General features: G+C 42.8%; 1 protein-coding gene across 1 annotated transcript; it reads left to right on the plus strand.

Annotated features, from left to right (window-relative positions):
- Positions 1-1,326: 1,326 nt before the first annotated feature.
- On the plus strand, positions 1,327-27,722 carry arhgap44a (Rho GTPase activating protein 44a). The gene is made up of 22 exons (XM_008287278.1): positions 1,327-1,379; positions 11,416-11,455; positions 12,300-12,419; positions 12,529-12,605; positions 12,791-12,902; positions 13,086-13,162; positions 13,313-13,427; positions 13,618-13,686; positions 13,825-13,906; positions 14,244-14,371; positions 14,568-14,679; positions 15,145-15,226; positions 15,412-15,492; positions 16,053-16,166; positions 16,272-16,363; positions 16,998-17,181; positions 18,167-18,184; positions 18,298-18,486; positions 19,619-20,131; positions 22,084-22,229; positions 22,339-22,740; positions 24,486-27,722. Exons 1-22 carry the CDS (start codon positions 1,327-1,329, stop codon positions 24,638-24,640), a joined length of 2,961 nt encoding a protein of 986 aa, XP_008285500.1. The 3' UTR covers positions 24,641-27,722.
- Positions 27,723-27,815: the final 93 nt, after the last annotated feature.

Raw genomic sequence — 27,815 nt, forward strand, 5'->3', positions numbered from 1 at the left:
TGAATTGCGGTTCAACATAAATATTAAACACACACACACACACACACACACACACACACACACACACACACACACACACACAAGCATGATGGGACCCATAAACTAATATTTTGTTGAACAATCATTTGAGCCAGTCACTTCAATCAAGTGTTTTCTGTAACTCTCAATCAGACTTCTGCACCTGTTGACAGGTGTTTTGATTTTAGGCCCACTGCTCATCAGCAAAGTGCTCTAATTTGTCCGGGATAGTTTTGGTTTTTTAAAATAATTCTTTTCAACCAGCAATGTCTTGTTTCACTAAATTATAATTATTATTTTTTTTATTTATTTATTGCTTTTTTCAGTTTCTACTTATTTGAATGACTATTGTGAATTTTGCCTTTTCTTTAATGGAAGGGTATGAATTAATTTGAGGATGACTGTACATGCACAGAAACTATTAAAGGGGAAAAAAGTACATCATTTCTAATTATTATAATAATTATTATTCCATTGTGAGCTGAAGAACTTTAACCAAAGTGCAGTAGCCTATATTTAATTTGTTCATTAACTTTTTTTCCCTCTCTTTTAATTAAGTATTGCCTCTGAGCACCCTTTAGTTGCATTGGCACACTGAAGACACTAGATGGGGATGTTAGCCAGGCTGAATTACAGCAGTGAAGGTTTTTGTGGACATTAACCACCACTTATAGGCATAATGGTGATTTCCCTCTCATTTTTGGGGGGTATGATATGATATAGCAACAAATTATTCAGTATTATTATCTAACCAATATCTATCTTTCTCTGTGTGTGCATAGGTCTAGTGCAAAATATATGTATTTATATTAATGCAGCTCTACAGTTTCTTTGCGTTCTCACTACAAATCGTAGTATACTATTGTAGGCAACTGCACAAAAAAAATCAACAATACAGACCCGTTTGATCAAGCCTTGCTCTGTGGGAACTGATTGGATTCTTGAATCAGCCTGAATTTCGACACACTACATTTCCCACACTGCATTGCTGCGCAGCCGCTACTTGTCACTGCTGTCGCGCTCTGCCTGCGAGTGCCCGCGGTGAATTGGTCCAGCATCCCTGCGCAGGCAATGGGGCAAATATAGATGTAAAAAAAAAAAGAAAAAAGAAAAAAAAAGGAAAAGAATAGATGCACATCATTTGAAAATATGTAACCGCGGACTAAGTTTTCGGCAGCTTTGCAATGAAGGAAGGAGAATATGGCAGATTGGATTTTGCGTTGCCCCTCTGTGGAGGACGGAGCGATATACTGAGAGAAATAATGCGGAATATTTCCCCCCCATAGGTGTTAACACAGAAAATACAAGATGAAGAAGCAATTCAATCGGATGCGACAGCTCGCCAACCAAACGGTGGGAAGGTAAGCGAACCCCTTTCAGTGCGCTATTCTCGCCGGGGCCAAGTCAAAGGGAAGAGAAACCCCTCCAGTATGGCCCCAATAGGATGTGAGTCATTTCCATGCAAATATGGTTAATTTTATTTGTTACTAGGATCATTATGGGGGTCACAGGATGTTCGGTGCAATCGTAGCAACACAGAGGAGCAAAAGAACACCCCATGCTCCTATGCGTAATATCCACTGGAATAAGCTACCGCATAGGCAGCGTGTAGGCGCATTGCCCCAGCAGCCACAACCTGCCCACGGAAATTCATTAAATATAGACAATCGCAGGGGCAGGGACAATCACGCAGTGAAGACCCCATTTATATAACATGACAGGGTATCATCTCTGGAGTGTGTTTTTTTTATAAAAGAAAGAAAAGGGGTTATGTCGTGATTAAATGTACCTCCTGTCACCGAACCTGTCAATAGGTGAACGTGATGCAGACGGATGCGGTGTGGGCTGCGACGTGAGGGGAAAAAATGGGGAAAAAAAGGCGCAATGTTTTCATTACGCAGTAACATCAGCTGTGAGGAGGGAAGCACCTCTTAGGCGTGGGTTATCGAGCCCATTAGTTGTAATCATCTGGCGTTAATCTAAAATGCGTTTTATTGGAATGATTGATTTTTACGCCTTTAAAGAGACGCCTTTGTCATTCCACTGTAGTTTCTTTTCAAAATCTCACAAAACGAGAGCTTGCTGTGGAAGGATTCTCCATCCCTCTCCTCTGTCATACCCGCATCTGGGTGGTTCTGAACCCCCCCCCCATCTTCAGAGATGGATGCTTTGTGACCTTTTGCATAGGTCCAGTGGGCTTATCAGTCTTTCCCCACCCTCTGTGTTCCGGGGAGAGCAGCTTGTCAAGCAGCGCTGGGCCAGAAGGTGTTCCTCTGCTCAGCACCGGGGGATTAGAACCAGGAGGCGTGGGTCATAGCCTGTGTGAGAGGCATGCATCAGAAGCAGGAGGGGACACACCTTGCAGACTCTTTCTGTGCCATCGTTTACCCCTTTGGTTGGTTTAGGCTGCCTTTTTCTAGCTGCAGTCTTTTTAGAATCATTTTTGTATGACTCATTAGTGTGTGTGTGGGTGTGATTCTGGATATGTGTGTGGGCAGTCGGGTTGCAGGCCTTCATAGAGCCAGAGAAGATATGACAGTTGTACATTGTATTCATCCCTCCATCCATTAGTTACACCCACTTTACTTTCTCAACGTTTTGCATGGGGCTTGAACCCAGCTGACATTGGGTGAGAAGCTCACCGCCATGCATGCTCACACCTACAAACAATTTAGAATTACCTTCATGCATTTCTTTCAACTGTGGAAGGATGCTGGAGAAACTTCACATGCAAACTCAACACAGAAAGTTCCCAGCAGGTTCACACCCAAAACTCCTTTTGGTGCTAACCACAGTACCACTGTACCACCCTTGTGTGCACTTAAACAGCCATATTTGAATGCTTTCCCTACATGTGGTGCACACTGGTGCAGCTACGAGTTTAACATTCTTCTCACATTTTGCTGTTTCCTGAATGTGCCTAAGAGCAACATGCTAAGTTGGTCTTTCTGTACTAAAGAAAAGAATAATGAGCAACAGAAGTGTCCCTGCCCTCCTACTAATGATACCTAGCAGGACCTACCACTCTCAAACCCTTCAATTAAACCATAATCAGGAATTCAGAGTAGTTTCATATCAAGGGGAGCTTCAGTGACACCTCGTTTGATTTGAGCTTTGGATCAGGGCAAGAAGTAGAAGGTCTGATACTGTGGTGACCTTGAGCTGTGTCAAACATTGGTATACAGTGGTAGATTGAAAGATAGGAAGAGCCTAACCTCTACCGTCACGAACAACCTGAGGCTGCTCATTTAATGACAATGAAGCAAGGCCATGCTGAGTTTTCTCAGTATTGACAAGAACAGTAATTTATGGTCTCGTTCATTCAAGTGCTTTGGGTAGAAATGTCCATCAAAAGTGTTTTCATGCTGCTATGTGCTCCCTTAACATCAGAATGCTGGGTTTTTTTCTTTTCAATTCCATCTCATTTTGCATGTTTTTGAAGACTGTCACCTTGTCTCTCGATGATGATTTGAAGGAGTTCAGAGGTGTTGTGCTGAGGCATAGAAGGATGATAGCGTCCCTTGAATTTACTGCTCCCAAAGTGGATGTGAAGGCATTTATTATGAAGCGACAGCGTACATGATGCTTTACATGCATGCATCTTTGGATCCACGTGTCCTCACGCCCACATGCCTTGGTGTGTTAGTGCGGGATCAGTGGGCGGACAAATGTGTGCATGTGCAGATTAATGAAGCATCGCACAACGAACGTTCACACATTCTACAATTCTGCTATCCTCCTGTTTTTACTTCACACTGCACTTGAGCTCCCTTTCTGCCAGGAAGATTCATCGGGCTGTGTTTGCTGAAATGAAGGCGCTTTGGTTTTAAACTTTAGCTGTTTCATTTTATTTCCACTGGCAATACAAGGCTCCTATAGGAAGGAACAAACCACAAAAAACTCTGTTAATCAATGATTTAACCATCCACAGAGGCTTCAGATTTGCTCTTCTGCTGACTCAAGCTTGGACCATCTTTAGAGCAGAGCAGGGTTTCTCTTTTGGTTTGAGCCCTTGACCTTCCCAGACCTCGGCAGTCTCAGTGGAGTTAATCATGCCAGTGACCAGTCCTCAGTCTCTTCAAACCATCTAAATCAAGAGCACCAGAATGAAACTGTATGATTTAATACTAAGAACATTTGAGTGGGTGGGTGTATATATTAGCATGAGATAATGATTAGGCGGGTACAACTGCAGACTTTTAATCCACTCATCTGTTTATGGCATGTATTAGCGTCTCTGTAACGTCAAGTCTTTCTGCACTGGCAGTCTTTTTTCTTATATGGGGTGGGTAATGAAGGTCTTCTTTCAGTGGGGGGTTGGCGATCAGGTGTGCTGTGTCAGCATCCCTCTGGCTCTCCAAGGCTGCTGCTACTGCTGCTGCTGCTGCTGCTGCTGCCGCCTGCCTGGGTGAGATCCATGTCATGTGATCATCAGCTTGACCAATTACCACCATGAGGCAAGACTTCATACTAGAGACACCTATTCATGCTGTCTAGCTAAAAGAAGTGTGTAATGGTGCGATGGAAGAGACAACAAAGTGTCAGACCTCTGTAAAGTGAAGGAATTTTGTGTTTCTTTTGATTTTTTTTCGACACGAGCATTAATTTTGTCCACAGTTTGACTTTAATTGAGGACTCAGTGCTTTTCAAAAGTCATTTGGTGATGTTAAAATTAATTTAAAAGACTAGTGGCCGTCACTTAAGTGTTTGCACTGGTCTAAAAAAAAAAGCCATTGCGCTTTTTTTATGCCCTCATACACTCTGAAGAAGCCAGGAAAAGATTGCATTGGTTCAGCCAGCTCCCACCCTCCATTTCTCTTGACCTATTTCTCTATTCCCAACTCACTGCCCTATCTAGGTCTAGGACAGCCTGGTAAAAGATTCCATCACACAAGTCATGTAATAATATGTTGTCTCGCACAGTAATATTTCACAAATGAAAGAAAAAAGAAACAGAGATTCAATATGTTATTCCCCATTACCACTTCCTCTATCCCTAACATCACTGTAAGTTGACTGTCACCCCCTTCCCGTCTTTGCATTCCGCCGCTGTAGGATCTTTTAGCAATACCATCATGTTGAACACATTCTTCCTGCTTTCTGTCTCGCCACTCCACAATGCAATTATCAGAAAATGGCAGCCATTTGTGGGTTGGCAGCTGAGTTGTAGATGCTTTCTCTCTTCTGCATTGTCTCACTCCTAACTCTGCTTCTGTTCTGACGCAGTAGGTAAATGTATGACTGATGCGTATGCAAGCTGACCTCTCCTAGGTTTTGAGTGACAAAAGTGTCCATAGAGGAAATTTAAAGGAGACAGACATATAGGGAAAAGAAGAAGGAAGGACAAGAACAAGGGAAACATTATCTGTTATCAGTGTGTGCACTTTTAGTACTTCTTTCTAGAATTTTTTTTCATGAATGTGTCCCTGAACATATTAACCTTGTAAACAAATTTCTGTTAGCGTTAGAAATAACTGCTCATGCCTGTTTTTACATTCAGCACAGCATAAACACACCTTCAGGCAAATAAAACAGCATAAGGTAGCTGACAGGTAACACGAGATGTAGGAGGCAACTTGTTGCATGCCAATGCAGCATCCCCTCTTCCCTCTCTCTCTGTCTCTCTCTCTCTCTCTTCCTCCTCCACCTCGTTGCCTGGATTCTCTGGGTTGGCAGATGAAGACAACACTATGGAAATCTTAGCGAAGTCTGCCTTCACGGCTCACTTTTTTCGAGTTTCCAGCACATCACGTTGTTAAATCTTGACTTGAAAGTTTTAGCAAGTCAAGGCCCTTCCATGACTACAGTAGTATGAAACATTGAGTCATCTGCAATCAGAAATGAGTCATTACTTGTGTACTGGATCATGTATCTTTATTCAAAGCAAGAGCTACTGCTGTAATTGTATCATGCCATTCAGTGCTAGCATACAAGGTCAGTGTTGATAACCCTCCCATAACCCCATCAGTGCCTTTCAGAGACAGCATACTACAGGCTATGGTAGTGATAAAGAGCCTTTGTCAAGGGGCCATTTTGGCCATCAAAAGAGAGATGATGTAATATCAGACAGAAACGCTGTCTCTCCCTCTCCATGTCGCCGATTCCCTCAAAAGACTAACCCTCTTAAAGAGCCACCATACTGGCAGACTACTGTAAACTCAGCACCGCTGTGTTTTAAAAGTGCATACAAAACATCATGGCATACAAAAAGCTTTAGGTATGGCAGACTCGGATTCTCATTTTTACTTAGATTTTTTGATTTTGCTTCTATGGACCTGGTTCTTATTAAAGTGGGCTTCATCATAACCCGCGGTGTGTCACAGGTGTCAGGGCTGACCCAGTGTGTTGCTCATGACCTGTCATCTTCAACAGGAAGAGGCCATGGGGCCTGAATGAAACAGAACAGATAAATAAGATGTAATTCCAGCTGTGAGACATTCAGAAACAAGATAGCGTATACAGAGGATTCAGTCTGACACTCAAAGATACCCTAAGACTTGCTTTTGACAAATAATTTCTAAAATGTGCTATAGTGCTGTTTTATCCTTAAGTCCAAACATTTTTCATTGTTATTTAATGAAATTTATGATGATTCAATTAAACTGTCTTTGCAATAAACTGCAGATTACCTGAGAAACAATGTGATCTGGTTTGGTAGCCATCTTTATTCCTCATGAAAAGAAGAACAATATCTAGATACAATTTTCCAAACTTAGTGATGTGAAAGTATTCAGAAAACAGTCATTGATTTTCTCACATCGTGTTAAGTTCACTGCTCATAAGTGGTCATAGCAAATGTGAATGCAGCTACTTGCTATATAATTCTAAGAATTGAAAAACTACAGATGGCTAGAGTGGCAATGTTGTTAGAAATAAGTCCTAAGGAGACGAGTGACTCCCTGTTAGCATGCCCACTTCCCTCCATTCAGGAATGCCAATCGGAGGGAAAAAGGAAGCACTAATCCACTAATAACAATTTCCTGTTTTGTTTACCTCTCACTGCTGCCGCTATAGCTCCTTATGTTTCATTTTATTTGCTCTTAAATATAAAGGCTGATTCTCCATCTCCCTTGCCGTCTTTACAGTAAATGCAAAATCTTTCATTTGCTTTGGTTGCCTAGAAACGCTCATTTGGTATTAGCTGTTTCGTCACATTTGCTTGGCTTTGCCAGCTCACATGTTACAAGACATTTATAGCTTTAACAAAGAAAGATGCTGTTGTCATTCGTAGCTTGGGTAGAGCGCTGCATTGGTCTTTGTTGCTTTTTTTTTTAGTTCAGTGTCGACTTGATGCTCTCTACTGGACATTTGGCATCACTTAGGTGCAGTGTGTGTGTGTGTGTGTGTGTGTGTGTATGTACTTGGGCCGATGACAGGTGTAAAAACATAGTTAAGTCACAGTGCAGCACGCCTTTTGTGGAAATAATTCACCATGAATAAAGTTATTAGAGATAAGTCACTGCTTGTGATTGCAGTGAAACGTTGGTGAGCGCTGCAGGCTCTCTCTCTCTCTCTCTCTCTCTCTCTCTCTCTCTCTCTCTCNCTCTCATTCACTCCCTCTCTGGACATATGTGTGTTTTGTGCATGCTCGTGTGTGTGTGTGCGTTCACTCCCCTCACAGTTATTCTTGCATACTTGACAGAACTGTGACCTAGTTTGCTGGACAACTACAGTAAGTGGGTTTCTCTGTTTTCATAGCCTTGTATCCCATCAGCCCCCATGCCTTGTCATTTGGGAGGAAACTGAGTGGGCCTCTAGATGCACAACGGCTGCAGTCTGGAGAAAACAAAAAGCATTCAACGGAGAAATATTCAGAGAGCATCTCGAGCTTGATCGCTGATGTGTGTGTGTTTGTGGATCTCATGCCAGCGCTCCAGGCCGTGTGGAGCCCTGCTGAGGCCCAGGGCCACCATTCTGCTCTGCTACCCTCCCTGAGCAGTTCAGGACCTAGCATCGAGCATAGCTCCTCCAGGTCTCAAAGTGTTTTTTCAGCCCGGCTAGCAGTGTGAGCAAACCAGAGCATGACAGCTTTTTTTTTTTTTTTGCTCGGACGAATCTCAGACACAGAAAGTCAGCAACGGCCGACAAAATACGATCAAGACTGCGCATGTTATTTTATTCACATTTTGATTATGTCGACTTGGATTATTCATGCTTTCATAAGCCGTGCACAGTGCTGGGGGGCTGAGGATGCAGCTGTCCAACATTAACATATCTCGAGATAGAAATATTTATTATATAAGATAGCCGGAATGTGCAGCTGACATGGTCAGCTGGGTATTTTACACACATTTTACCTCCAACTTAATGGAACTGCAATGACTTGGAATATTTAAAGTCCCTGGGATGATATGCATGTGCAGTAAAATTGCATTTCTTTCTTTTTTTTGGCAGCTGTAAATACACGCGCCCAGATGTTTTTGACAGATTCAGACCTTGTTTGCTATTAGCCTTTTGGTGATGCTGTCAGCAGAGGTGGAGAGGGAGTTATTCAAAGTGTGGCAGTTTGTGTAAATATTGTCTCAATTAATTCATCCTCCTCCCGTCTCTTGAGTCATTCATGTTGGCATTGCATAGATTTGAAGTCCTTTTCACCAGTGTATCACAACAAGTTTTTATCAGTGTTTGAAAGACTTTTGTGTGTTTTGATAAATTTTTGCATTTTGACTTTAGTTCATTACTATGTAAATATAAAGGTGCAGGTGTTTGTGTGCGTCTGTGTGTTTCTATTGAGTCATCAGCAACTCCAGGTAAAGGAATGTCTGCATTGTGGCAGATGGTTGGCATAAACCTGGCAGCGTCTTCCTCCCCCTCCATGAGCACACCACCCACATGGCTGCCAACTCTCCCACGTGTTTACTTTCCTCCTAGGACTCAATCTGCACACTATTTGCTCAGAGGAATATCTGTCTTCACCTCCAAACTGTCCCTCAGGCTCGCTTTACATCAGGTTCTATCTGGTCAAGCAACTCCAATACCTCCCAGATTTCCAGCCTCAGCAATGCTGTTGTGTTTTTGTTTTTTTTTTCTCAGTGTCTTCACAGACAGATTACATATGATACTGCTTTCCTAAGAGGAAATGCCACTGTCTGAAAACAAACATAGAACAAAACAGTGTTGCCTTTGAAAATAAGCTCTGATCTGTTTGATGTCTCGGTCATAATGGTCACATCAGTGGTAGTCAGTGAGAACACTAGATGTCTGCATTTTGAAGTTGTATTGCCTTTTTTTTGAAAATCAAATGCAATAAATGAACTGTACTTTTTTCACCAATCCTTGTTGTTGAGAAAAGTTGATGGTGTAACTTATCAGCGAAGCTCCTGATATAGGCAATCAGATAGCCTCACGGGTTGTGCATGTAACTCTGCCAGACATGTAGCTGCTCCACATCCTCCTCACTGCGGGGGCTCTTGACCCACCCATGCTGCTGGCCCCTGTTCAGGTCCCTCAGCTCGCACATCCATGCAACAGCGACAAGTTCACAGTTGCATTGCAGACCCCCAGAGGACAGATACACTCAGCATCTAATAAATTTAACAGTCCGCGGGAAGGTGTCCTATAGAACAGATTTTCTAGGCTGGTGGAGTGTTTTAGCAAAACGGTGCCAAACTTTACTGCACTGCTCGGGTTATTTTTGTCCGCCTTTGTCATGTAATCAGCAATCTGCGATCACACATATCCTAACAAATCATGCCAGAAATCTCTCGCTTTGCTATCATTCTTTCTCTCTCTCTCTCACTCTAAGGCATGCACGCACACATTTCCTGTATTTTTCCTCCTAGCTCAGTGAGTAGAGCAGTTTTCCAGGAGGCTGGCTGTGATTAGATCAACTGGTACATGGTTTGACCCAGTTCCCATGGCTCCACGCTCACATCTTGGCACTGAGGCCACGGATGCTAATGGCTGACATCATTAAAACTCTGTGTCATTGGTGACAATGTATGGAATATGCATTAACAACTGCACATTGACATTAAGCAGACACTTTCTTTTCTGCCCTTGTTTGAATATAAGCATACAGAGCCACCACGCTGTGCATTTTAAAAGGCTTGACGGCAAAGCATCATACGTGAAAAGAGCACTTTAGTTATGTGCTGCTGATTTATTTTTGTCTTGCTGATGAATAATAGAGCACAAACCAAGGTCTTTTCCATTTTCTTGGTTGAGATAAATTCAGATTCATTATTTGCATTTGGCATTGGCACAGTTTGGGCACAATCGCAGGAAGAGGCAGTGCAGACAGGAAGGGGAAATGCCGATAGTGTGCGTACCCCTGGGTGGTTGCTGGGGGTCTGCAGGTGGGGTTTGTCTCATTTTGGGAGGTCAGACTGTCTGCCTCGCTCATCGGCATAAAGTATTGTATTGTATTTTACAAGTTTGTTTTGGGTTTAATTTTAAGACACATTGATATATATTGTTCTTAAGAGAGAATTGGCCTCTTTGATCTTTTCTTGAAGGTTTATAAAATGCATGTTGAGCTCAAATGGGAAACACTCTTGTCGAAAAAGTCTTAAAATATAAGCTGTCTGAGTGGAGCTGACACCGTATATATGTGATATCCAGTGGTTTGCTCTTTTCTGGGCGTATGGCTCATTCGCTGCTGCGGATGAGTAGCTCTATCTGCTTCATCGGCATTGCAGCTCTGCCTTTTACTTCAGACTTTTGCTAAGTCCCCGTCTGCTGGATTCACAGTGGGATGTAATGTTCCTCAGTGGGGATTGGCATATTTGAATCAGCGGCAGTAATATTCATTCAATGACAGAGTGACCTTACAAATATTCAAAATTCATAAGTTCTGTACCCTACTATGTAATGCACTGTGAGATGACATATGTTTTGAATTTGCACAATAAAACTGAGTTGTTGTTATGTATTGTCTAAAATCATGACTCAGAAAGACAGCCACACAAACACTTGGACTCACACATGGGCCCACACACATACTCCAAAGGGACAGGTGTGTGGATGTGGCTGACCTATTGTGGAGCGAGGCCACATTGATGATGTGCAAAAAGTCAATGAATGAGTCTTGCACTGCTGCTTTGGCAAAGACTCATGAAGTCTCTGAAATCAGCACGTCCGGGGAAGGTAATATGTGTGATGTCATTTCGCCACATGTTCTTCACTTCGGATATTTCAGATTCCTCTCATGTGTGTCATATGTGTGTTGATGAGTTACAGTTGAGAGTTCATAGATTATATATGAAAAAATAGATGTAACATATATGTTTTTTGCCCAACAGTATCAATGCTCAGAGCTGCACAAAGCTCAATAGTTGTATCCAATAGGAACAGGCGTGCGCAGTGTTCCTTCCTTTAAAAATACTTGCATCAGCTAATAGTTATGTTGTCGCCACCCTTGACGGCCCTAACCGTTTTACACTTTTACCTTTACAGGGCAGAAAAAACGGAGGTGCTGAGTGAGGACCTTCTTCAGGTGAGCTGTTTACATGTTTTGCATTAGTGTGTGTGTGTGCCTGTGTGTAAGAATAGCTTGAAAAGTATTAAATTGATCAGACAATACAGTCATTGTTGGTTTAACAAATGGTATTTTACGAATAATGTGATAATGATGACTTAGGGGCTGCAAGGTGGTGCAGTGGTTAGCATTGTTGCCTCGCACCAATAAGGTCACCGGTTCGCATCCCAGTGAGGACACCCGGGATCTTTCTGCGTGGAGTTTGCATGTTCTCCCCGTGCAGCGTGGGTTCTCTCCAGGTTCTCAGGCTTCCTCCCACACAGTCCAAAAACATGCAGAGGTTAATTGGTGATTGTAAATTGTCCATAGGTATGAATGTGAGTGTGCTTGGTTGTCTGTGTAGCAGAGACAGCTCAGTCATAGATTAATTCATCCTTATGTTGTTTCATTCTAACAGTTTTAGATACAAAATCTGAGGTGCAAGTAAAGATTACTTTATTATCTGTTAGAAATCAGTTAGGTTTATGAGAAGTCAAACATGAATAATGTCTGAAAGTTACTTATTTTGTGTGATTAACAGCTCTAACATGCTAATGAAAGACATGGTATATTTGTACTGTTTCTACTTATTTTAAATTATGACAAGAAATGCAAATCTATAGTATCATTTTTATGCATGCACATCACACTGCGTACTGCCAGCCTTTACCATGAAAATAATAGCAGGCGCTGATTGTTGATGCTGCATGAAATATAACAAATGTGTTGTTAGATTACAGGAACTGGGATGTTGGTAATACATCCATACTGTATATGCAGGGGTATTCCAAGCCGTTTCTGATGTGCATGTGTGTTCTTCCAGGTGGAGAAGCGTCTGGATCTGGTCAAGCAGGTGACACACAGTACTCACAAGAAGCTGACTGCCTGCCTGCAGGGTCAGCAGGGGACTGATATGGAGAAGAGATCTGTCAAGTCACCTTCTGTAAGTACCTGGCAGCTGATGGAAACCGATCTGATGTGTGACGATGATGTGTGAATATTTTTGCAATTCTTACAGAAGCCTTTGCAACATTATTTCTCTCTACTGTCAGAAAAAACTACCACTCACGATCCTGGCACAGTGCATGGAAGAAGGGGCTGCAGTGTTGGGGGACGACTCTCTCCTGGGGTAACTAACTACTAACTAACAGGCCTGTGCTCACAAACTCCCCCTGCAGACACACACACACACACATACAGTCATCTTTAAATATTGATTTGGTATATCGAATTCCTCTCTGTCCTCATTACCCTTGTCCGCATTTTAATTGCATTTGATTGCTTGTGACTTTGTGTTTGGCTGTCACCAAACAGGAAGATGCTAAAGCTGTGTGGAGAGACAGAGGAGAAGCTGGCCCAGGAGCTCATTCAGTTTGAGTTCCAGATAGAGAGAGATGTGGTGGAGCCTCTCTATGTGCTTGCTGAGGTGAGCTGGCACTGCTTTTATCTAAAGCACCAATTAAGATATAGCACCTTCCTGATATGACAGAATTGCAAAGCTGCATTTTTTTTTTTAATCCAGTGTTATGAGCAAAACAAAAATCCAAGCACAGTAAGGTCTTCACTTTAATTCTCTGGACTGACTTCGCATCTCCATTTTCATTTGTAGGTGGACATCCCCAACATCCAGAAACAGAGAAAGCACTTGGCTAAACTTGTCTTGGATATGGACTCAGCACGAACAAGGTGAAGGAAATCCACATGACAGAACCAGGCTACAATCTGCCCCAGCTAGATTCTTTTTTTTTTATTTTTTTAAATAAACACTCCTGTTTAAAGCGTCCATGCAGGAATCATTCCATATGCAATGCTATTATTATTTTTTTGTCCCCATAGATTTCAGCAGTCATCCAAGTCATCCAGTCACCCAAGCACTCTGCAGCCTGGCGCCAAGTCCGAGTCCCTAAGAGAGGAGATGGAGGAGGCAGCCAATCGGATGGAAATTTGTAGAGTGAGTCACCAATCAGAGCAACTCATGTTATGCCCTCCCCCCAGCTTCTTTTGCTCTCTTTTTGATGTATAACCCGCCTGCATGTATTAGACACGAATGGACGGCGTTGCCAGGATGATATTACAGTTATACATAGCACTGAAGTTAGATAATTATTTAAAATATGTTTTTTCTCTGCTTTTTGCTTCAGGATCAGTTGTCGGCGGATATGTACAACTTTGTGGCCAAAGAAATAGACTATGCAAACTACTTCCAGACAGTAAGTAAATGGTATCATCTAAATTCCAATCCCAATGGGAGCATTTCTTTCTGTTTTCACACAGGTCACAGTAAACATTGTAGATGATCTAACAACATTGCATTTTATCTTCTCCTCCTGCGCCGTCTCCTTCTGCAGCTGATAGAAACGCAGGCAGAATATCACAGGAAGTCATTAGAGATTCTTCATAGTGTCCTGCCCCAGATTAAAGCCCACCAAGGTGAGTCATCCACTGTGAGTAGAGGTGTGTGTGTGCACAGATCTGCTTCATCCCTGCACCTGAAGCAATACCAACATGATAAGCCACAGAGAAAATAACAGCCCTGATGTGTCACGTAACAGCCTCATTAGGCAACGATTATGCACCTGGTTATTTGAATAGCTGATTTGTGGAACCAAGCAGAAGACTTCAACATCACATTTTGCAAATACATACCAAATAATGTTCAACCTTTATATACAACAACTGGTCCGAAGTCATTCAGAGGAAGATGATAGCTGTGTTGCGTAGGCTTCTCAGATCTGTGTGTGATCCTAGTTGTTGTTTTGTGTTGCAGAGGCGTGGGTGGAGAAACCGTCGTTTGGCAAGTCCCTGGAGGAACACCTGAATATTAGTGGGAGAGAGATTGCCTTCCCCATTGAAGCCTGTGTCACCATGCTGTTAGAGTGTGGCATGCAAGAGGAGGTAGAAGGAACACACACATACACACATCACTCACACATGTTTTTGTTTTGTGAAGCCTGCAGGAAAGTCCATATGTGTACCTGAATGAAAGCACGCGAAATCAGCATTATGCTCCTGTGTTTTACCATTTCATCATCTGCTCATGTTAGATGTGATAGTCACACATGATCATGTGTTTCCTGTGTGGGGGCTATAGGGCCTCTTCAGAGTGGCTCCGTCGGCCTCCAAGCTAAAGAAGCTGAAAGCCTCCCTGGACTGTGGAGTTCTTGATGTGCAGGAGTATTCCTCCGACCCACACGCCATCGCAGGTGAACTACACCCACACAAATGCCTTGTTCAAAGCCCATTTCCATAACAACAACCCCTACATTCTGTCAATGTTAGGCAGGAAGAAAACAGTAAGGCAATGAGTTTTACTCCACGTCTTCTTAAGCTGCGGAGAGTTCTTTTGCACGATGCAAATGTTTTTTTTTTTGGAATTGATTTTGGATGTACTCTAGTTGGAAAATGTGGCTCTTTGGGAGAGCAGTTAGGCAGTCCTTAGCTCTGTCCTTGGTGCTTTTTTTCCCAAAGGCTTTCTGTTCAGATACTGCCGTCCATTTCACATATTAGCATGAAATCTCTGTTGAGCAATCTGAATCTGGCAGCTGCACAAGCTGCAAGGGCCTGCTAGAGGGGAGTTGAGATGTGGGGCATGGCCTCACCAGTATAGCAGTTCCCTCAAAAAGTCAGCTGGTTTTCACTCTCTCCTTGTATTTTTTTTCCACCCACAGGGGCCCTGAAATCATACCTCCGTGAGCTCCCTGAGCCATTGATGACCATTGAACTTTATGAAGAATGGATTCAGGCCTCCAAGTGAGTCGCTGTTTTCTTATTTGAAGTATTTTCTTCAATTATGCCATTGGCCAAGATGAAAAATAGAAAGCAGTCGAAAGTCATTATACAGGAGCCCTTAACTGCCAACATGAAAAATGGTGGCATTTATTAACAAGTAGAGCATCAAAAAAACAAACCAGAATGATTTGTTTTTTTCCCCCCAGCATTCAAGATATGGACAAGAGGTTACAAGCATTAATGGCAGCGTGTGAAAAACTCCCCACAGACAACTTGAACAATTTCAGGTCAGTTGCTTCCCCTGAATTTTTACCCATTAATTTGTGCAATTGCTCATGTTTCAGTGTAGCCCTACTGCTATAAGCATATGGACAGAAAAGTCATGTAAGATGCATATCAAGAAAAAAAGATGATACAAATTACTCAAAAGCCAAGCCTGGACAGTTTCATCCAACTGAAAACCCTAGTGACATCCTTCCAGTCCTGAACATTTCAGCTCAATCTGTGCCGCCTACGGGAAAGAAAAGTAACAGTAATCAGCACTAATATCACGCCTACAGCTAAAGAATTTTATTGATTCTGCAGTATTGACAATTGTGCCACTTTTCCCGCTACCTTTTTACTGCCTGCAGCTGGCTAGTCCCTGCTGCTATTACTTTACTTACCAAAACAGATTGGAAGGGCTGAGATGTGTAGAACTATAATCAAGCAGCTCCACCTTATGGAGTATCTGCAATCTGCCGAAAGTGAATAACTTAGTGAATTTGTGAATTATTTACAATATGTGGCAACTAACAAGTAGGTCATAAATCACTTTTAAAATGCACTCTTGTATTCCATTCTGCAGATATCTAATCAAATTCTTAGCCAAGCTGAGTGAGTACCAAGATGCAAACAAGATGACTCCTGGTAACATGGCCATCGTCCTCGGACCTAACTTGCTGTGGACACACACTGAACCGTATGTATTTGTTAGGCAATGCCTACTTTTAATTTGGTGTGGGTTGATTCGTAAAACTAGTGACATAATGATAATGGTGTAGCTCAATTTTCCTTTTTTTTACAGGAACATGACAGAGATGATGACCACAGTGTCCCTGCAGATTGTTGGCATCATTGAGCCCATCATCCAGCATGCTGACTGGTTCTTCCCTGGAGGTGGGGATTACATACTATGTATGTAATAATGTAACTGTGCTGGGGCGCCATATGTGTTTTCATCCCTGTAACTATATTGTGGGATTAAAAACAAAAATATCAGATAATGACCTACAACTTGACCAGTTTGGTTCACATATACATAGCTTTGCATCCCATAATCATATAAATACCTGAAAAATGTAGCGGTTTTCTTTTTCCTTATTGCTCAGCCCCATATGGATATGATAATAATCTATGATCTTATTACTGGCCTGCACAACTCTCAAATCAAACAAGCAACACTAACACCAAAATACACATACATGTTACAGTAAACCAGCTCCAGCACAACAAAAACATACTCGAAGACAACACACGATGCTTAACTACCAAATTTCTAAGTTACTATATGTATAATAATTTAACAGATCAGATTGTTACTCTTTCTAAAACTAGCATTAAATGTTACCATTTAAACACTGGCTGCTATGTAGACAAAAACCTTTACCTTCATGGTTGGTGGTTTATACTTTCACTCCAATTCTTACAACTTGTAGATAACTTTCTACAGTACTGTGCACACAACACACACTAAAACACTACTCTAGATGCAATGAAGCACACACTGACGGTGTGTCTGCTCTTGCCTTAGAGATTGAATTCAACTTGACAGGCAGCTATGGCAGCCCGATCCACACCAACCACAACTCCAACTACAGCTCCATGCCCTCGCCTGACATGGACCAATCTGATCGCAAGCAGCAGCACGACCAGAGCCGACGCCCACTGAGTGTCGCCACTGACAACATGATGCTGGAGTTCTACAAGAAAGATGGGTAAGATGCCAAGTGCACTCTTCTGCTACCCACCTCTCAGTCTCCCTCCATCTCTCTCTCTCTCTCTCTCTCTCTCTTCCCACCCACGCCTCTTCGCAGGCAGCTGATATTGAATCCTTATATTTGAGGAGGGCAGCAGTAGCACATTAAAAAGCCATTACTTTGCTGGAGTATTTGCGCATTCTGTAATCTAAAGTTTGCGCTCCAGTGAGTCAGAAGGCAACAGAGAGGTGAGCATCTTAGTATATGTCACAACTGCCAATAACTCCAGTACATACAACTACACCCCCTGTTATCAGGATTCATCAAGGAGAGGCTGAAAACCAGTCTCATTTGAGTGCATGGGACTGCATTGCCTTGAGTGGCATTGTCTCTATGGCAACAGGTCTCTGATGGAGAGCTGCTGGTTACCTTTTTTTTTTTTTCTCAGGAAATATTTCTCCAATGCTATCTTCCCATCCTCCCACACCCAGCTCCTCCTTCACAGTCTGGCTAGCGCGTCACCTGGCCTGAGTCATTCATCCAGCCGGTGGAAAATCACTGGAGGAATTAGAACCGATGCCTTCAACGAAATACCCCCATCAAATCATGAAACAGCCTGTAATATTATAGGCATCGATCTAAATCCGTGTATCACATAATCAGCAACTACTCAATGAGGGGAGATAGAAAATAGCTTTTATCTATTTCAGGTAATGAGCAGCTTATGAAAAAGCATCTGTTCTGTCTGTTGTGTTTACGCTTTTCTAAGACTAAACAGGTTTAATTAGAAAAAGCAAGCCTTTAATGGGCATTCAGTAGATGAGTGCACGCTGGTTATGTGACCTGACATCCTCTCACCTCTGGAACATCCCTTGTGCTCCTCCCTGCCACTGTGGATTTCATCTCCCCATCACACACACTGAGTGCTCTTGTTTTGTGAACCATGTCTGCATTACTTATGACCTCATATCCCTTTTGCCTCTCTTCTCCCCTACTAATGCAGCATTAGGAAGATACAAAGGTACCGTATCATTCCTTTTTCCCACTCCTTTCCTTACGACCCCCCCTCCCTCTCACTCCATTTGTTGCTTTTGCTATCATAATACATAACTCTACGCACGTGTTTGTCTCCAGTATGGGCGTCAGGGTGATGGACACCTCCTGGGTTTCTCGTAAGGGTTCATCCACGTTGGTACGCAAGGCCTCCTCCACACCTCCAGGCATGCAAGGCCCCGGCTCTCCCGCAGACACGCTAATCCCTGAGCAGCCCGGAGAGCTCGCTACGTCTCCGTCCGCCACACCCCCACCTGGAGAAAGGGTTTGGTAAGTCCCCATGGAAACTCTGCCCCCAGCCCCTCTTTCTTCCTCATGCATCCACTCCTGTTCAGTTTGATCGTCATCACCATCATCATTACCATCATCGATGTTCCCAGCTCTGTGTAATCAAGATCCGAGGCTGTGTTAATCATACTTCCATTAATCTGCGATGCCTCCATGTATCTCTGTCAACAGATTCATGCCATATTCTGTTTTTTACAACTCTGTCTACATGTCTTGAGTTTGCCCTTTTGTCCCTTTGTCGGGTTGATGTCACTGTGGGTCAAAAGAATAATGTCATTTTTTTGAGCTCTGAAGGGTTTTATTCCAAACAGTATGTGGAAGCTTTGTTTCTCTACATGGCACTAAGCTTCAATCTTCAAGTCCTTGCAAGCATGCTGATATATCCAATCTCCCATTGTCGTGGCTTGGCTTTCTCAGCTTTGATCGTGAATTATTTACTTTTCTTTTGACACTCAGACTGATTTCACCATTATCTTAGTTAAACACATGAATAATCACCTCATGGTCACTGACTCTGCCCGTGTGGCAGACGAGAGATAATATGGCTTCTGGCTTGGCTGGCTTTCCCCCTCATCTCCTGTGGCTCTTTCAGCCATTGAAAGGGTTTTGTGTCTGTTTCACACTGCCCTGGGCTGACTGCAGGACCTGCAATGCAAACAAGTCATAGGCAGATAGGTTTCCATACCCAGCAGAGAGCAGAGATTCAGCCATCAGTTCAGCTTGATGATATTGTAAGTTGCAGACCGGCACTTTGGCTCGAGAGAAAGATCCTCACAGCTCTATGCAGTGTGCAGACACAAGGTGATCACAGAGGGAATCCTACACACTGTATTCTTTTCCTTTGGCAATAAAACTTTATTTTCTTTGCTGTTTCTTTGTGCTTGTCTTTGTATTTGCACTAAGCTGACTGTGTGCTAAGCTTGGTGCCCACCGCCCACCCTAAAATGCAGTCTTTCTTTTTTCTTTTTTTCCTCCTGTTTTTGGCTACGGACCAACTAACACACTAACACACCCTAATCATCAAAACAGCTTATCCTATATCGCTCCAATGCGTTTCCCTGTTCAATCACTAGAGCTGTTTCTTTTGTGCTGTCTATTCTCTTAATATCTACAGCTCAGACAACGTGTCGCCCAATCGGCCGGACACCTCTCATGCCCACCCACCCCCAGGGGAGGACCGGCCACCCCCCCCTTATCCCATCTCCTCGTGCCACACTCTCCCCCACCACTTCTATCCCAAACCCCCACCCTGCGCTCGCCCTGTGGCACCGGGCCCCGAGTCCCAGCCCCCTGCCTCACCCCCACCCCCGCTGCGCTGGTCTGGCTTCACTCCTCCCGCCCCGCCCCCTTCCTCTTCTTCTTCCTCCTCCTCCTCCTCACTTGACATCAATTCGAACCCCAAACCGAGTTGTCTGCACTTCCCCAAGCACAGCCCACCTGGTGACATGTCGCATGCCCCCCCGCCAGACACTAATGCTTCACCACTCTACATCAAAACCCCCTTGGTACTAACCCGCCATGACCAGAGCCTTGGCAACCCCCCTAGCCTCCCTTCGTCCGCGCCCCCACCCCCACCGTGGGCTGCCTGTCCATGTGCCAGAGAGAGAGGACCCCCCAGGCTGACTAGGTAAATACAACACACCCATGGCCACTATGGATGCATCACAGAGTGGCAGCTGTATTTCTCCTCTAGCTCGCTGGCTCATATGTTCTTTTTGCTTTTTTTCCCTCCCCCTTCAAATTACATACTTCAGATGCTGTAACATTCAGGTTGTCTGGGGATGCCTGGCATGGGGGTTGCCTAGCAACCAAGGATGTTACTGGCTTATATAGTGTTCAGTTGGATTCTGGTGTTGAGTAGATGATAAATGGACACGGACTATGCAGCGTATGGCTTACAGCATATGAGCATACTTATTCTGAAGTTTGCTTTTTTTTCACTAACCAACAGGAAAAGCTTGTTTTTTAAAGAAGGTTTTTGAGGTTAATAATATACTACCCTTGCTGCAGTTATGGCCTGGTAAGCAGTACAGTATGGTATAGAATATTTTCATACAGCATAAGCATCTTCCAGCAAGACCTAAAGTGCTGAGTTTGTATAGATTGACTCTGGCAGTTTCCTGACTCATAAGTCTTTGGTGGTACAACCACACAGGACAGTTTGAATCATTCCAACAAATCTTTGTCAGCAGTCAGAAATGGGTCACTTGATAACATTCCTCCTTGTGATTTGGAAGCTCCATGGCTTGCCATTTAGATGGCGTTCTTGTTGAAGACACAGAGCTGAAATGACTGCAGGAGATTGCAGTTCATTTGACGTTACATAATCTTAAATGTGGCTACTGTACTGTGAAATGGGTGTTCTTTGTGGGTGTAAGTTCAGATGCAGCTATAATAATCAGAATGACAACAGACTTGATATCCATAGCTCATTAATGCATGTAAGTATCTTCATTATTGATATTTTACTGTCCTAATTGCAAACTTTAATTACAGATATCCCTGGCAATTTGACAAATGCAGAGCTCGTTAAATATGTAGGCATTCCGGCACCTTAGCACATCAATGAAGAATAAAATCAGCGTTATTGAATAACCATTGTAATAATTTATGCTTATTGGCTGTTCATGCAGTTTATTTAGAAATGTTTGTCAGTCATATCTAGTTGCATGCAGGCTCTTTCATCAATTTTCAGTGTATTTTCACTGTTGTTTGTGTTGTATCAAAATTAAACCCAAGAAAAGTGTATTTATGAGTTTATACACACACACTGCTGTTTGCTAAAGCTGGAAAGAGTTTTACAAGCCCAGTTGCATTTTAATCAGTAATCAGTCATGAAGTCGAAATCTTGTGAGTTTGCATGCCAGATGGGCTGTAATTAATTTTCTCGACATCAAAAAACGTTTTAGACCTCTCACTCCTATATGGACTAAGAAGACAGGAATTTACATTGTGATTTTCTATACTAACCCCTGAACACAACATTAAGCTATGGTAAATCTAGCCAGTGATATTCTGTTTTGAAGATTTTGACTTTTTTTTTTCTTTTCTTTTTTTTAGATTATTTTAAAACTGAAATTCTATGCTCCTTTGTAGCTTCTTTCGGATTGGACTTGCCAGGCACTCCCTGTCTGTTTAATTATTCCATCTAACTTCATTATTTCAACAAAATATATATGTTTCATACACCATCAGTGATTCGTCAGTGACATTTATGTCAATGAAAAAAGACAACTTTACAAATGCACATCACGTGGAAAGGTTTGCAGTTTCAAGGAATCATGTGCACCATTTTTGTATAAAATGCCTAAACAAGAGGCATTCAAAAAGATAGGATGTTGTTTGGTGTGGAAATACTTGTGTAAGAGATGTGACTTGCTTACCGTAATGTAGCCTTGTTTGATTTAATTGTCATGAATTCAGTGCAATTATACACAGTGATGGTGATGATGATGGTAGTGACTGTTGTGGCACTGAGGTAATGTACGTGTGGTATACAAACTATCCAAAACACTCACTGTTCACAAACATACTGTATCTGGTACTATGCACATACCAATGTCTGCCTGTCTTTTTCAGTTCATTGAAGAGTAAAGAGCTTTCCCCTGTAATTGGACACAAAGCCATCCAGGTGGCAGGTCCAACAGTTCCCCCCAGCAGTAGCCCTCAGAGCAGCAGCCAGTCTCCCCACTCAACAGAGCACAGTCCACACACCCTGCGCAAAGGTCAGTCCCTCTCTCAATCTGAGCTCACACTGCCTTTCTGAAGTTGAAAAGGGTTTGTTTTTCATACTGTCACAGGAAGCTCCAATACGACTGCGTTTTCTGTTCTCAGGTTCCAAGAAGTTGGCCCCTGTGCCTCCCAAGGTCCCTTATGGCCAGTCTGGAGGGATGTCTGACCAGTCCACGGGTCAGCCCTCACCTGTCAGCCTGTCCCCAACACCTCCTAGCACGCCTTCCCCTTATGGACTGGTCTGTCCTCCGGGGCAAGTACCCCCATCGTCCCCTGGGCAGACACCGTTGGGGACACCCCACTCTCTTTCGTCCCCACCCTCCTTGACCGGAACGCTCACCAAGTCGCGGCCTGCCCCAAAGCCCAGGCAGAGACCCAGTCTGCCCCCTCCTCAGCCACCAACAGCCCCACCGGGGTTCATTGGCTCGGCCATGGCCCCAGTTCCCCAGCCCCTGGAGCAGGGCCTCCTGGATGGACTGTCTCCTGGAGAGAGCATGTCTACAGGTAAACATCAGCCCTTGGCAACAACACCCCCACCGCCACCACAGGTGGGGCTGCAGCGGCCCTCTCTCAGACTCGCTGTGGCTCTGTCCAATGGAGACGGTGGACGAGTGTAGGACTCTGTAGGACTTGTCACTGTAGAAAATACCCGTCCCCCTTTACTGACTGTTCCCAAACAAATGTCTGAATGAATAAAAGTTGCCTTTTAGACACAGATGCCTGAGAATGATAAAATGTAAATATCAGCATTTTTGTGCTACTGTAGTGAGCAGACCTCCTGACCTATGTATTCATTGCTTGTGTTATGTGATGATGTTTCCGGGTAATGTATGGAAACATCAGAGAAGCATAGCTCGTCCTGCTTGTATGGAAGTTGCCATTAGATTCATCATGTGCTCTCTGTTTATCTGTGTTACCCAGACCCCCACTCGGCAGAGGTAGGTCAGAGGCTTACACAGTTTACACCAGTCAAGTGTCTCTTACCATGTAGCAGGCGTGGAAACCTAGCCAGACAAACCCCACATTTTATCAACAGTATGATGTTCTGATGATGAGGTGTTCTGTCAATATGAACCAGTCATTCTGTCACTTTGTTATATTTATCATTCTCTTGTTCCCCCTGCTACTATTGTGTACCTTGCAGCTGTGTGAGGCCAGGGATTCAGTGTGGGCTAAGTGTGAGGGGGACTTTTAGGGTAAGCCAGACCGCCCCCGCCCCATGCACTCCATCTCACTGCCTGGCCTCGTACTGTGGATGCCTCTGGGGTCTCCTGCAGCCTGCCTCAAACATACTTACCTGTAGCACTCAAGCAGAACTTTCTACCTTCTTAGCAGATAGACATTACTGTCTCTCTGCGCTGTGTTGTAGTTCAACCAATAGTGCATGGCTTAAGGACTTCCCAGAGTGCACCACACTGCGCTCACATTGCAGATGCCATTGCTTACAAAGGTCCATCTTAAAGCCCCTCGTCCTTTTGTTCCCCATTCCCAGCCCTACGCTGGCAGACATCCCCCTCTAATGCCTCTGCCACTAGCATCAGGGGGCCACAGGTAACCCCCACTCTTCCTTTGGCAGGTTCATTGCTTTTTATAACCTCTGCTTCCTCTTACTACACTGCCACGCTCCATCTCATTCCTACACAGGAGTAGTCATCAGTCTCTGTTTGGATGTGCCGCTTCCAGTAACTTAGAGCAGCACATTGGAATACGTATATTTCCAGCAAATACTATATCCAGTCCTCATGAGATTTCCATTGTTACTTTAAGCCCACTTGGTGTCTTGGTGCCATTTTTTCCAACAGAGTTCCACACACATCTTGTTGCCTCTGTGTTGGTTTACCTGGCAGTTGTTGTAAACGTGTAATGTGTTGTTGTGCAGTCATTTTGACCTGTTAGTGTATTTTATCTGACAAAACATCTGCTGTTGTTGACTCAAAAGACACAAAAAGCTGTGACATACTACACTAGTCGCTAGCATGTTTGCTGGTGTGACTAGCACCACACTGAAAACATCCCTGTGTAGAATGTGAAGTACATGTAATCTACTGATTCCTTCAGTCAGGTCAGACATCATTTGCCACTTACCATGAGTTCAGACTCAAAACGATTAATATTATTTCTGCTCTCTTCCATTTTTTACACCTCATTATCATCATCATATGCCCTCTTCTCCTCCTCCTATTGCTCACCATCGCCATTTCCACTATTCTGCTCATCTTACTCACCTTTCCCATCACGCTCACCATTAGATATCTTCAATTATGAAATCCCCTCCATCAATGTCAATCTGGACAGCCTCATCGATGAGTTCAGCGGTGCCCCCTGCAGGAGGTCCCTGGCAGTGACAGACTCTCCAGAGGGGGACGCTGTGCCTGAGGAGGAGCCCCAGAGCACCACTCTATGACCTATGACCCTAAGGCATCATTTACCAGCACCCCTATGGCTGTACATACTCTTAACTGTCGCCGCCAAGGCCTGATGGAAACACCAACTGGCCTCACCAATGCCCACCTGAAACCAGAACATGAACCCTCCCTCACATCTGCTACAGGCTGCAAAGAAACTTTTACAATTGCTCGCTAGTACATTAATGTGACGACAACAACAACAACAAGAACAAAAAAAAAACACCAAAATGCCATAGTGGAGGAACAGTTGCCTTTAGGAGGAAAGACTGGAATATAGATGAGTATTACTTTAAAAGATTTTTTGTTTTGTTTTGTTTTTTCTTGCTTTGCTTTGTTCATCTTTGTTGTTTAATCCAGTGGTTTGTATTTCTGCGTGTTTTTCAGTTTCTTTCTTTGCCTTATTAGAACATGCAATCAAATTGCAATATGATATTCACAAGTTGTACAACTTTTGGTTAGGGAAACTCAGAGCCTGACATGGTTAGGAGCAAAGCCCAATCCTCAGGGTGAAACAGAGACAGAGTGAGAGCGTAGTCTGGTTACATTGCTCACAGGGTATTCAAGCTTTGTGCACATTAGGAACATGCTGAGCCCAAGAGACAGGCTTTGCATGCAGGATGAAACATTTAATGCAGTTTTATTATTGTTAGTGTTACAGCCCCCCCCCTTCCCCCTCCTATCATTCCTTCCCCTCTTCTATCACAAATTACAACTGTAGTTTTTTGTCAGACAGTTACCTTTGTATAGGTAAACTCACTTTAACTCACTTTATACCAGCACAGTATGAGAAGAATGTTATTGTAATTCAAGTTTTTATACTTGCATCTGTTATTCAGTTAGGAAGAAAGCACCATGACGTGTTTGCATGACAAGCCAATATGATCGATCTGCTATGGATCAAGGGCCTGAGAATGGCAGTGCTTTACTTTGTGTGAGTGTTGCTGTTGTTTTTCACTTTGGACAGTAAATTTAGAAACCACCCCTGTGCTGTGCAGTTTAATGATAATGGATGGATGATGACACTGCCTTTAGGTTCGTATGAGTCTCTCTCTTAACTTTGTTTCAAGTGCTTCAGGTTTAGTGACCTTTGACCCCAAGTGTAAATACAAAGACTGTACATAAACTGATGTATATAAAGCTGAGAGGAAAAGTATATGTAAAATGCATATCTTGAATATATAATAATAATAATAATATATGTGCTGATATTTATCGTGTAGAAAATGTAATGATTAAAAAATTTGATGTTATTTTTGTCCCTGCACACGACGAACAGGTTTACTGTAGATTCATAATTTTTCACTTTAACACCAGGTAACTATGATGCTGCAGCAGAAATGCAGAAAGTTGTTTCTGCTAGAAATCAAATGTGGTCTTTCTAATTCCGCCTCCTGAGCTTTGACTTCAGACATGCTAGAGCACTAATGAGTTACACACCAATGCCCTATCCTTTCTTTTCTTTGAAATCCGTTACTTAAGCGATTCTGTGTAAATAGTTAGATTCCTTTGAACTCACTTGTACCATGTATTAATTCATAATGAAGACAAATGTAGACCTAAGCCTATAATATTGGACTGATTATATGGTTATTTAGAAAGCATAGTCGAATTTGGCACACATCAAATTTGAAAAAGTTGCCGTCCTTTGTTGGTAGTATCACCCCAGACAATTAATTAGAGATAATTAAAATTCCCCAGATAACAGATGCTGCAGTGTCACTTTTTTAATTTCCTGTAATTTGTCTTAGGACAATAATTTTGTCAATTAAAGTGCAATTATAGTGTTTACTGATCGACCTCAGTCCAAAAAGTGGTCAAAGTCACCCCTCCCAAACCTACAGAAAAAAAGCCATTAATTTCATTGCAAAGCAATTTTTCAAGTTTGTTTTATGTGTGAATTAACCTCTGACAAAACAAATTCAAGATTATTCTCTCTCCAGAAGTGATCTATGGTATGCCTCAGTGTGTGTTCTCAATGGACTATGTTTATGAAGAATTTTGGTGATGTTAATTATATTGGTAGTTGTGGTAATTTTATGACAACAATTGCAAGTGCCCTCACACTGGTCGTTATTTTGGAACTATAGGCATAATTAAGTGTAATAGAGGATTTATTTTCTGTGCTGGATCCATAAATCTATCCGAGGAGGCAGGGGTATCTCTGAATGTGACTGACTCAGATTACAAATGGTAGGCTACCTGATTTTAGATGAACTAACAGGGCAAAGGAAAGTTAGTATTTGAATGAAGGTTAATTAAGGCCTGTTGGCATGTATTATTACCAGTATTTGGGCAGTATTACTGTAATGCTTTTGTGCATCATAACTGGAACTTACAGCCACCTAAAAGCATGCATTCATATTCATTATAGGTGTATGATTATTATGCTGCTAAAACAAGAAAAAACAAAACATCTGTACCCTCCCCAAAAACACGAGTCATAATTTCATCACATGTCTAATTTCAGCCAGTAAATTAATTTTCTAGCAGTTTTGAAGCACATATTCATAGGAGCAACCTTTTGCACCAAATGGTACACTGTTGCATAGTTTTATCAAGCATTCAAACTACAGTCGGCCTATATTTCCCAACTCACCTCATCACCATGTATGTTGGCCTAAAAGTAAAGCCCAGTTTGTTTACATTTTGTGTATGGGGAGGGGGGTTTAAATGAGAAAAAATCTGAAAAAGTGTCATGCATGCGCTTAGATAGTCTTTTGATAATCCATGTTTTGTGTCAACCACTGTCTTTTTAGGGATTGTAAGAGGGGTGATGAACAAAATGTATAGATGGATGCTAGAGAATGTGGATCACGACAAATGGTCCTTTGTGGGTTTTTGAGCAATACGGTGGAGGAGCGGAAGTTGCCTGTGGATGTACTGCCTCCTTCTGCTATCACAACTAATGTACAAACAAAACCTGCCGCTTGTCAAGCCCACCATGCCCACCCCTTCCTCCTCTGCTTAGCATATCAAGTGGAACACAGTGTGTACTGTGAAGCCTACCTGCAATCCTTATCAGAATGTCAGAAATAAATATATATATATATATTAAACTCTACATTTTTAATAATCTCACTTGGTTACTGTGGGTTTTATTTCAGCTTTTTTAGAAAAATAAAAAGTTAATCAGACAGATTTCTTTTTTTTTTCACACATTCAAGTACTTAA

This window comes from Stegastes partitus, unplaced genomic scaffold (assembly GCF_000690725.1).
Source record: "Stegastes partitus isolate 25-593 unplaced genomic scaffold, Stegastes_partitus-1.0.2 Scaffold493, whole genome shotgun sequence".
NCBI classification, from domain to species: Eukaryota; Metazoa; Chordata; class Actinopteri; family Pomacentridae; genus Stegastes; species Stegastes partitus.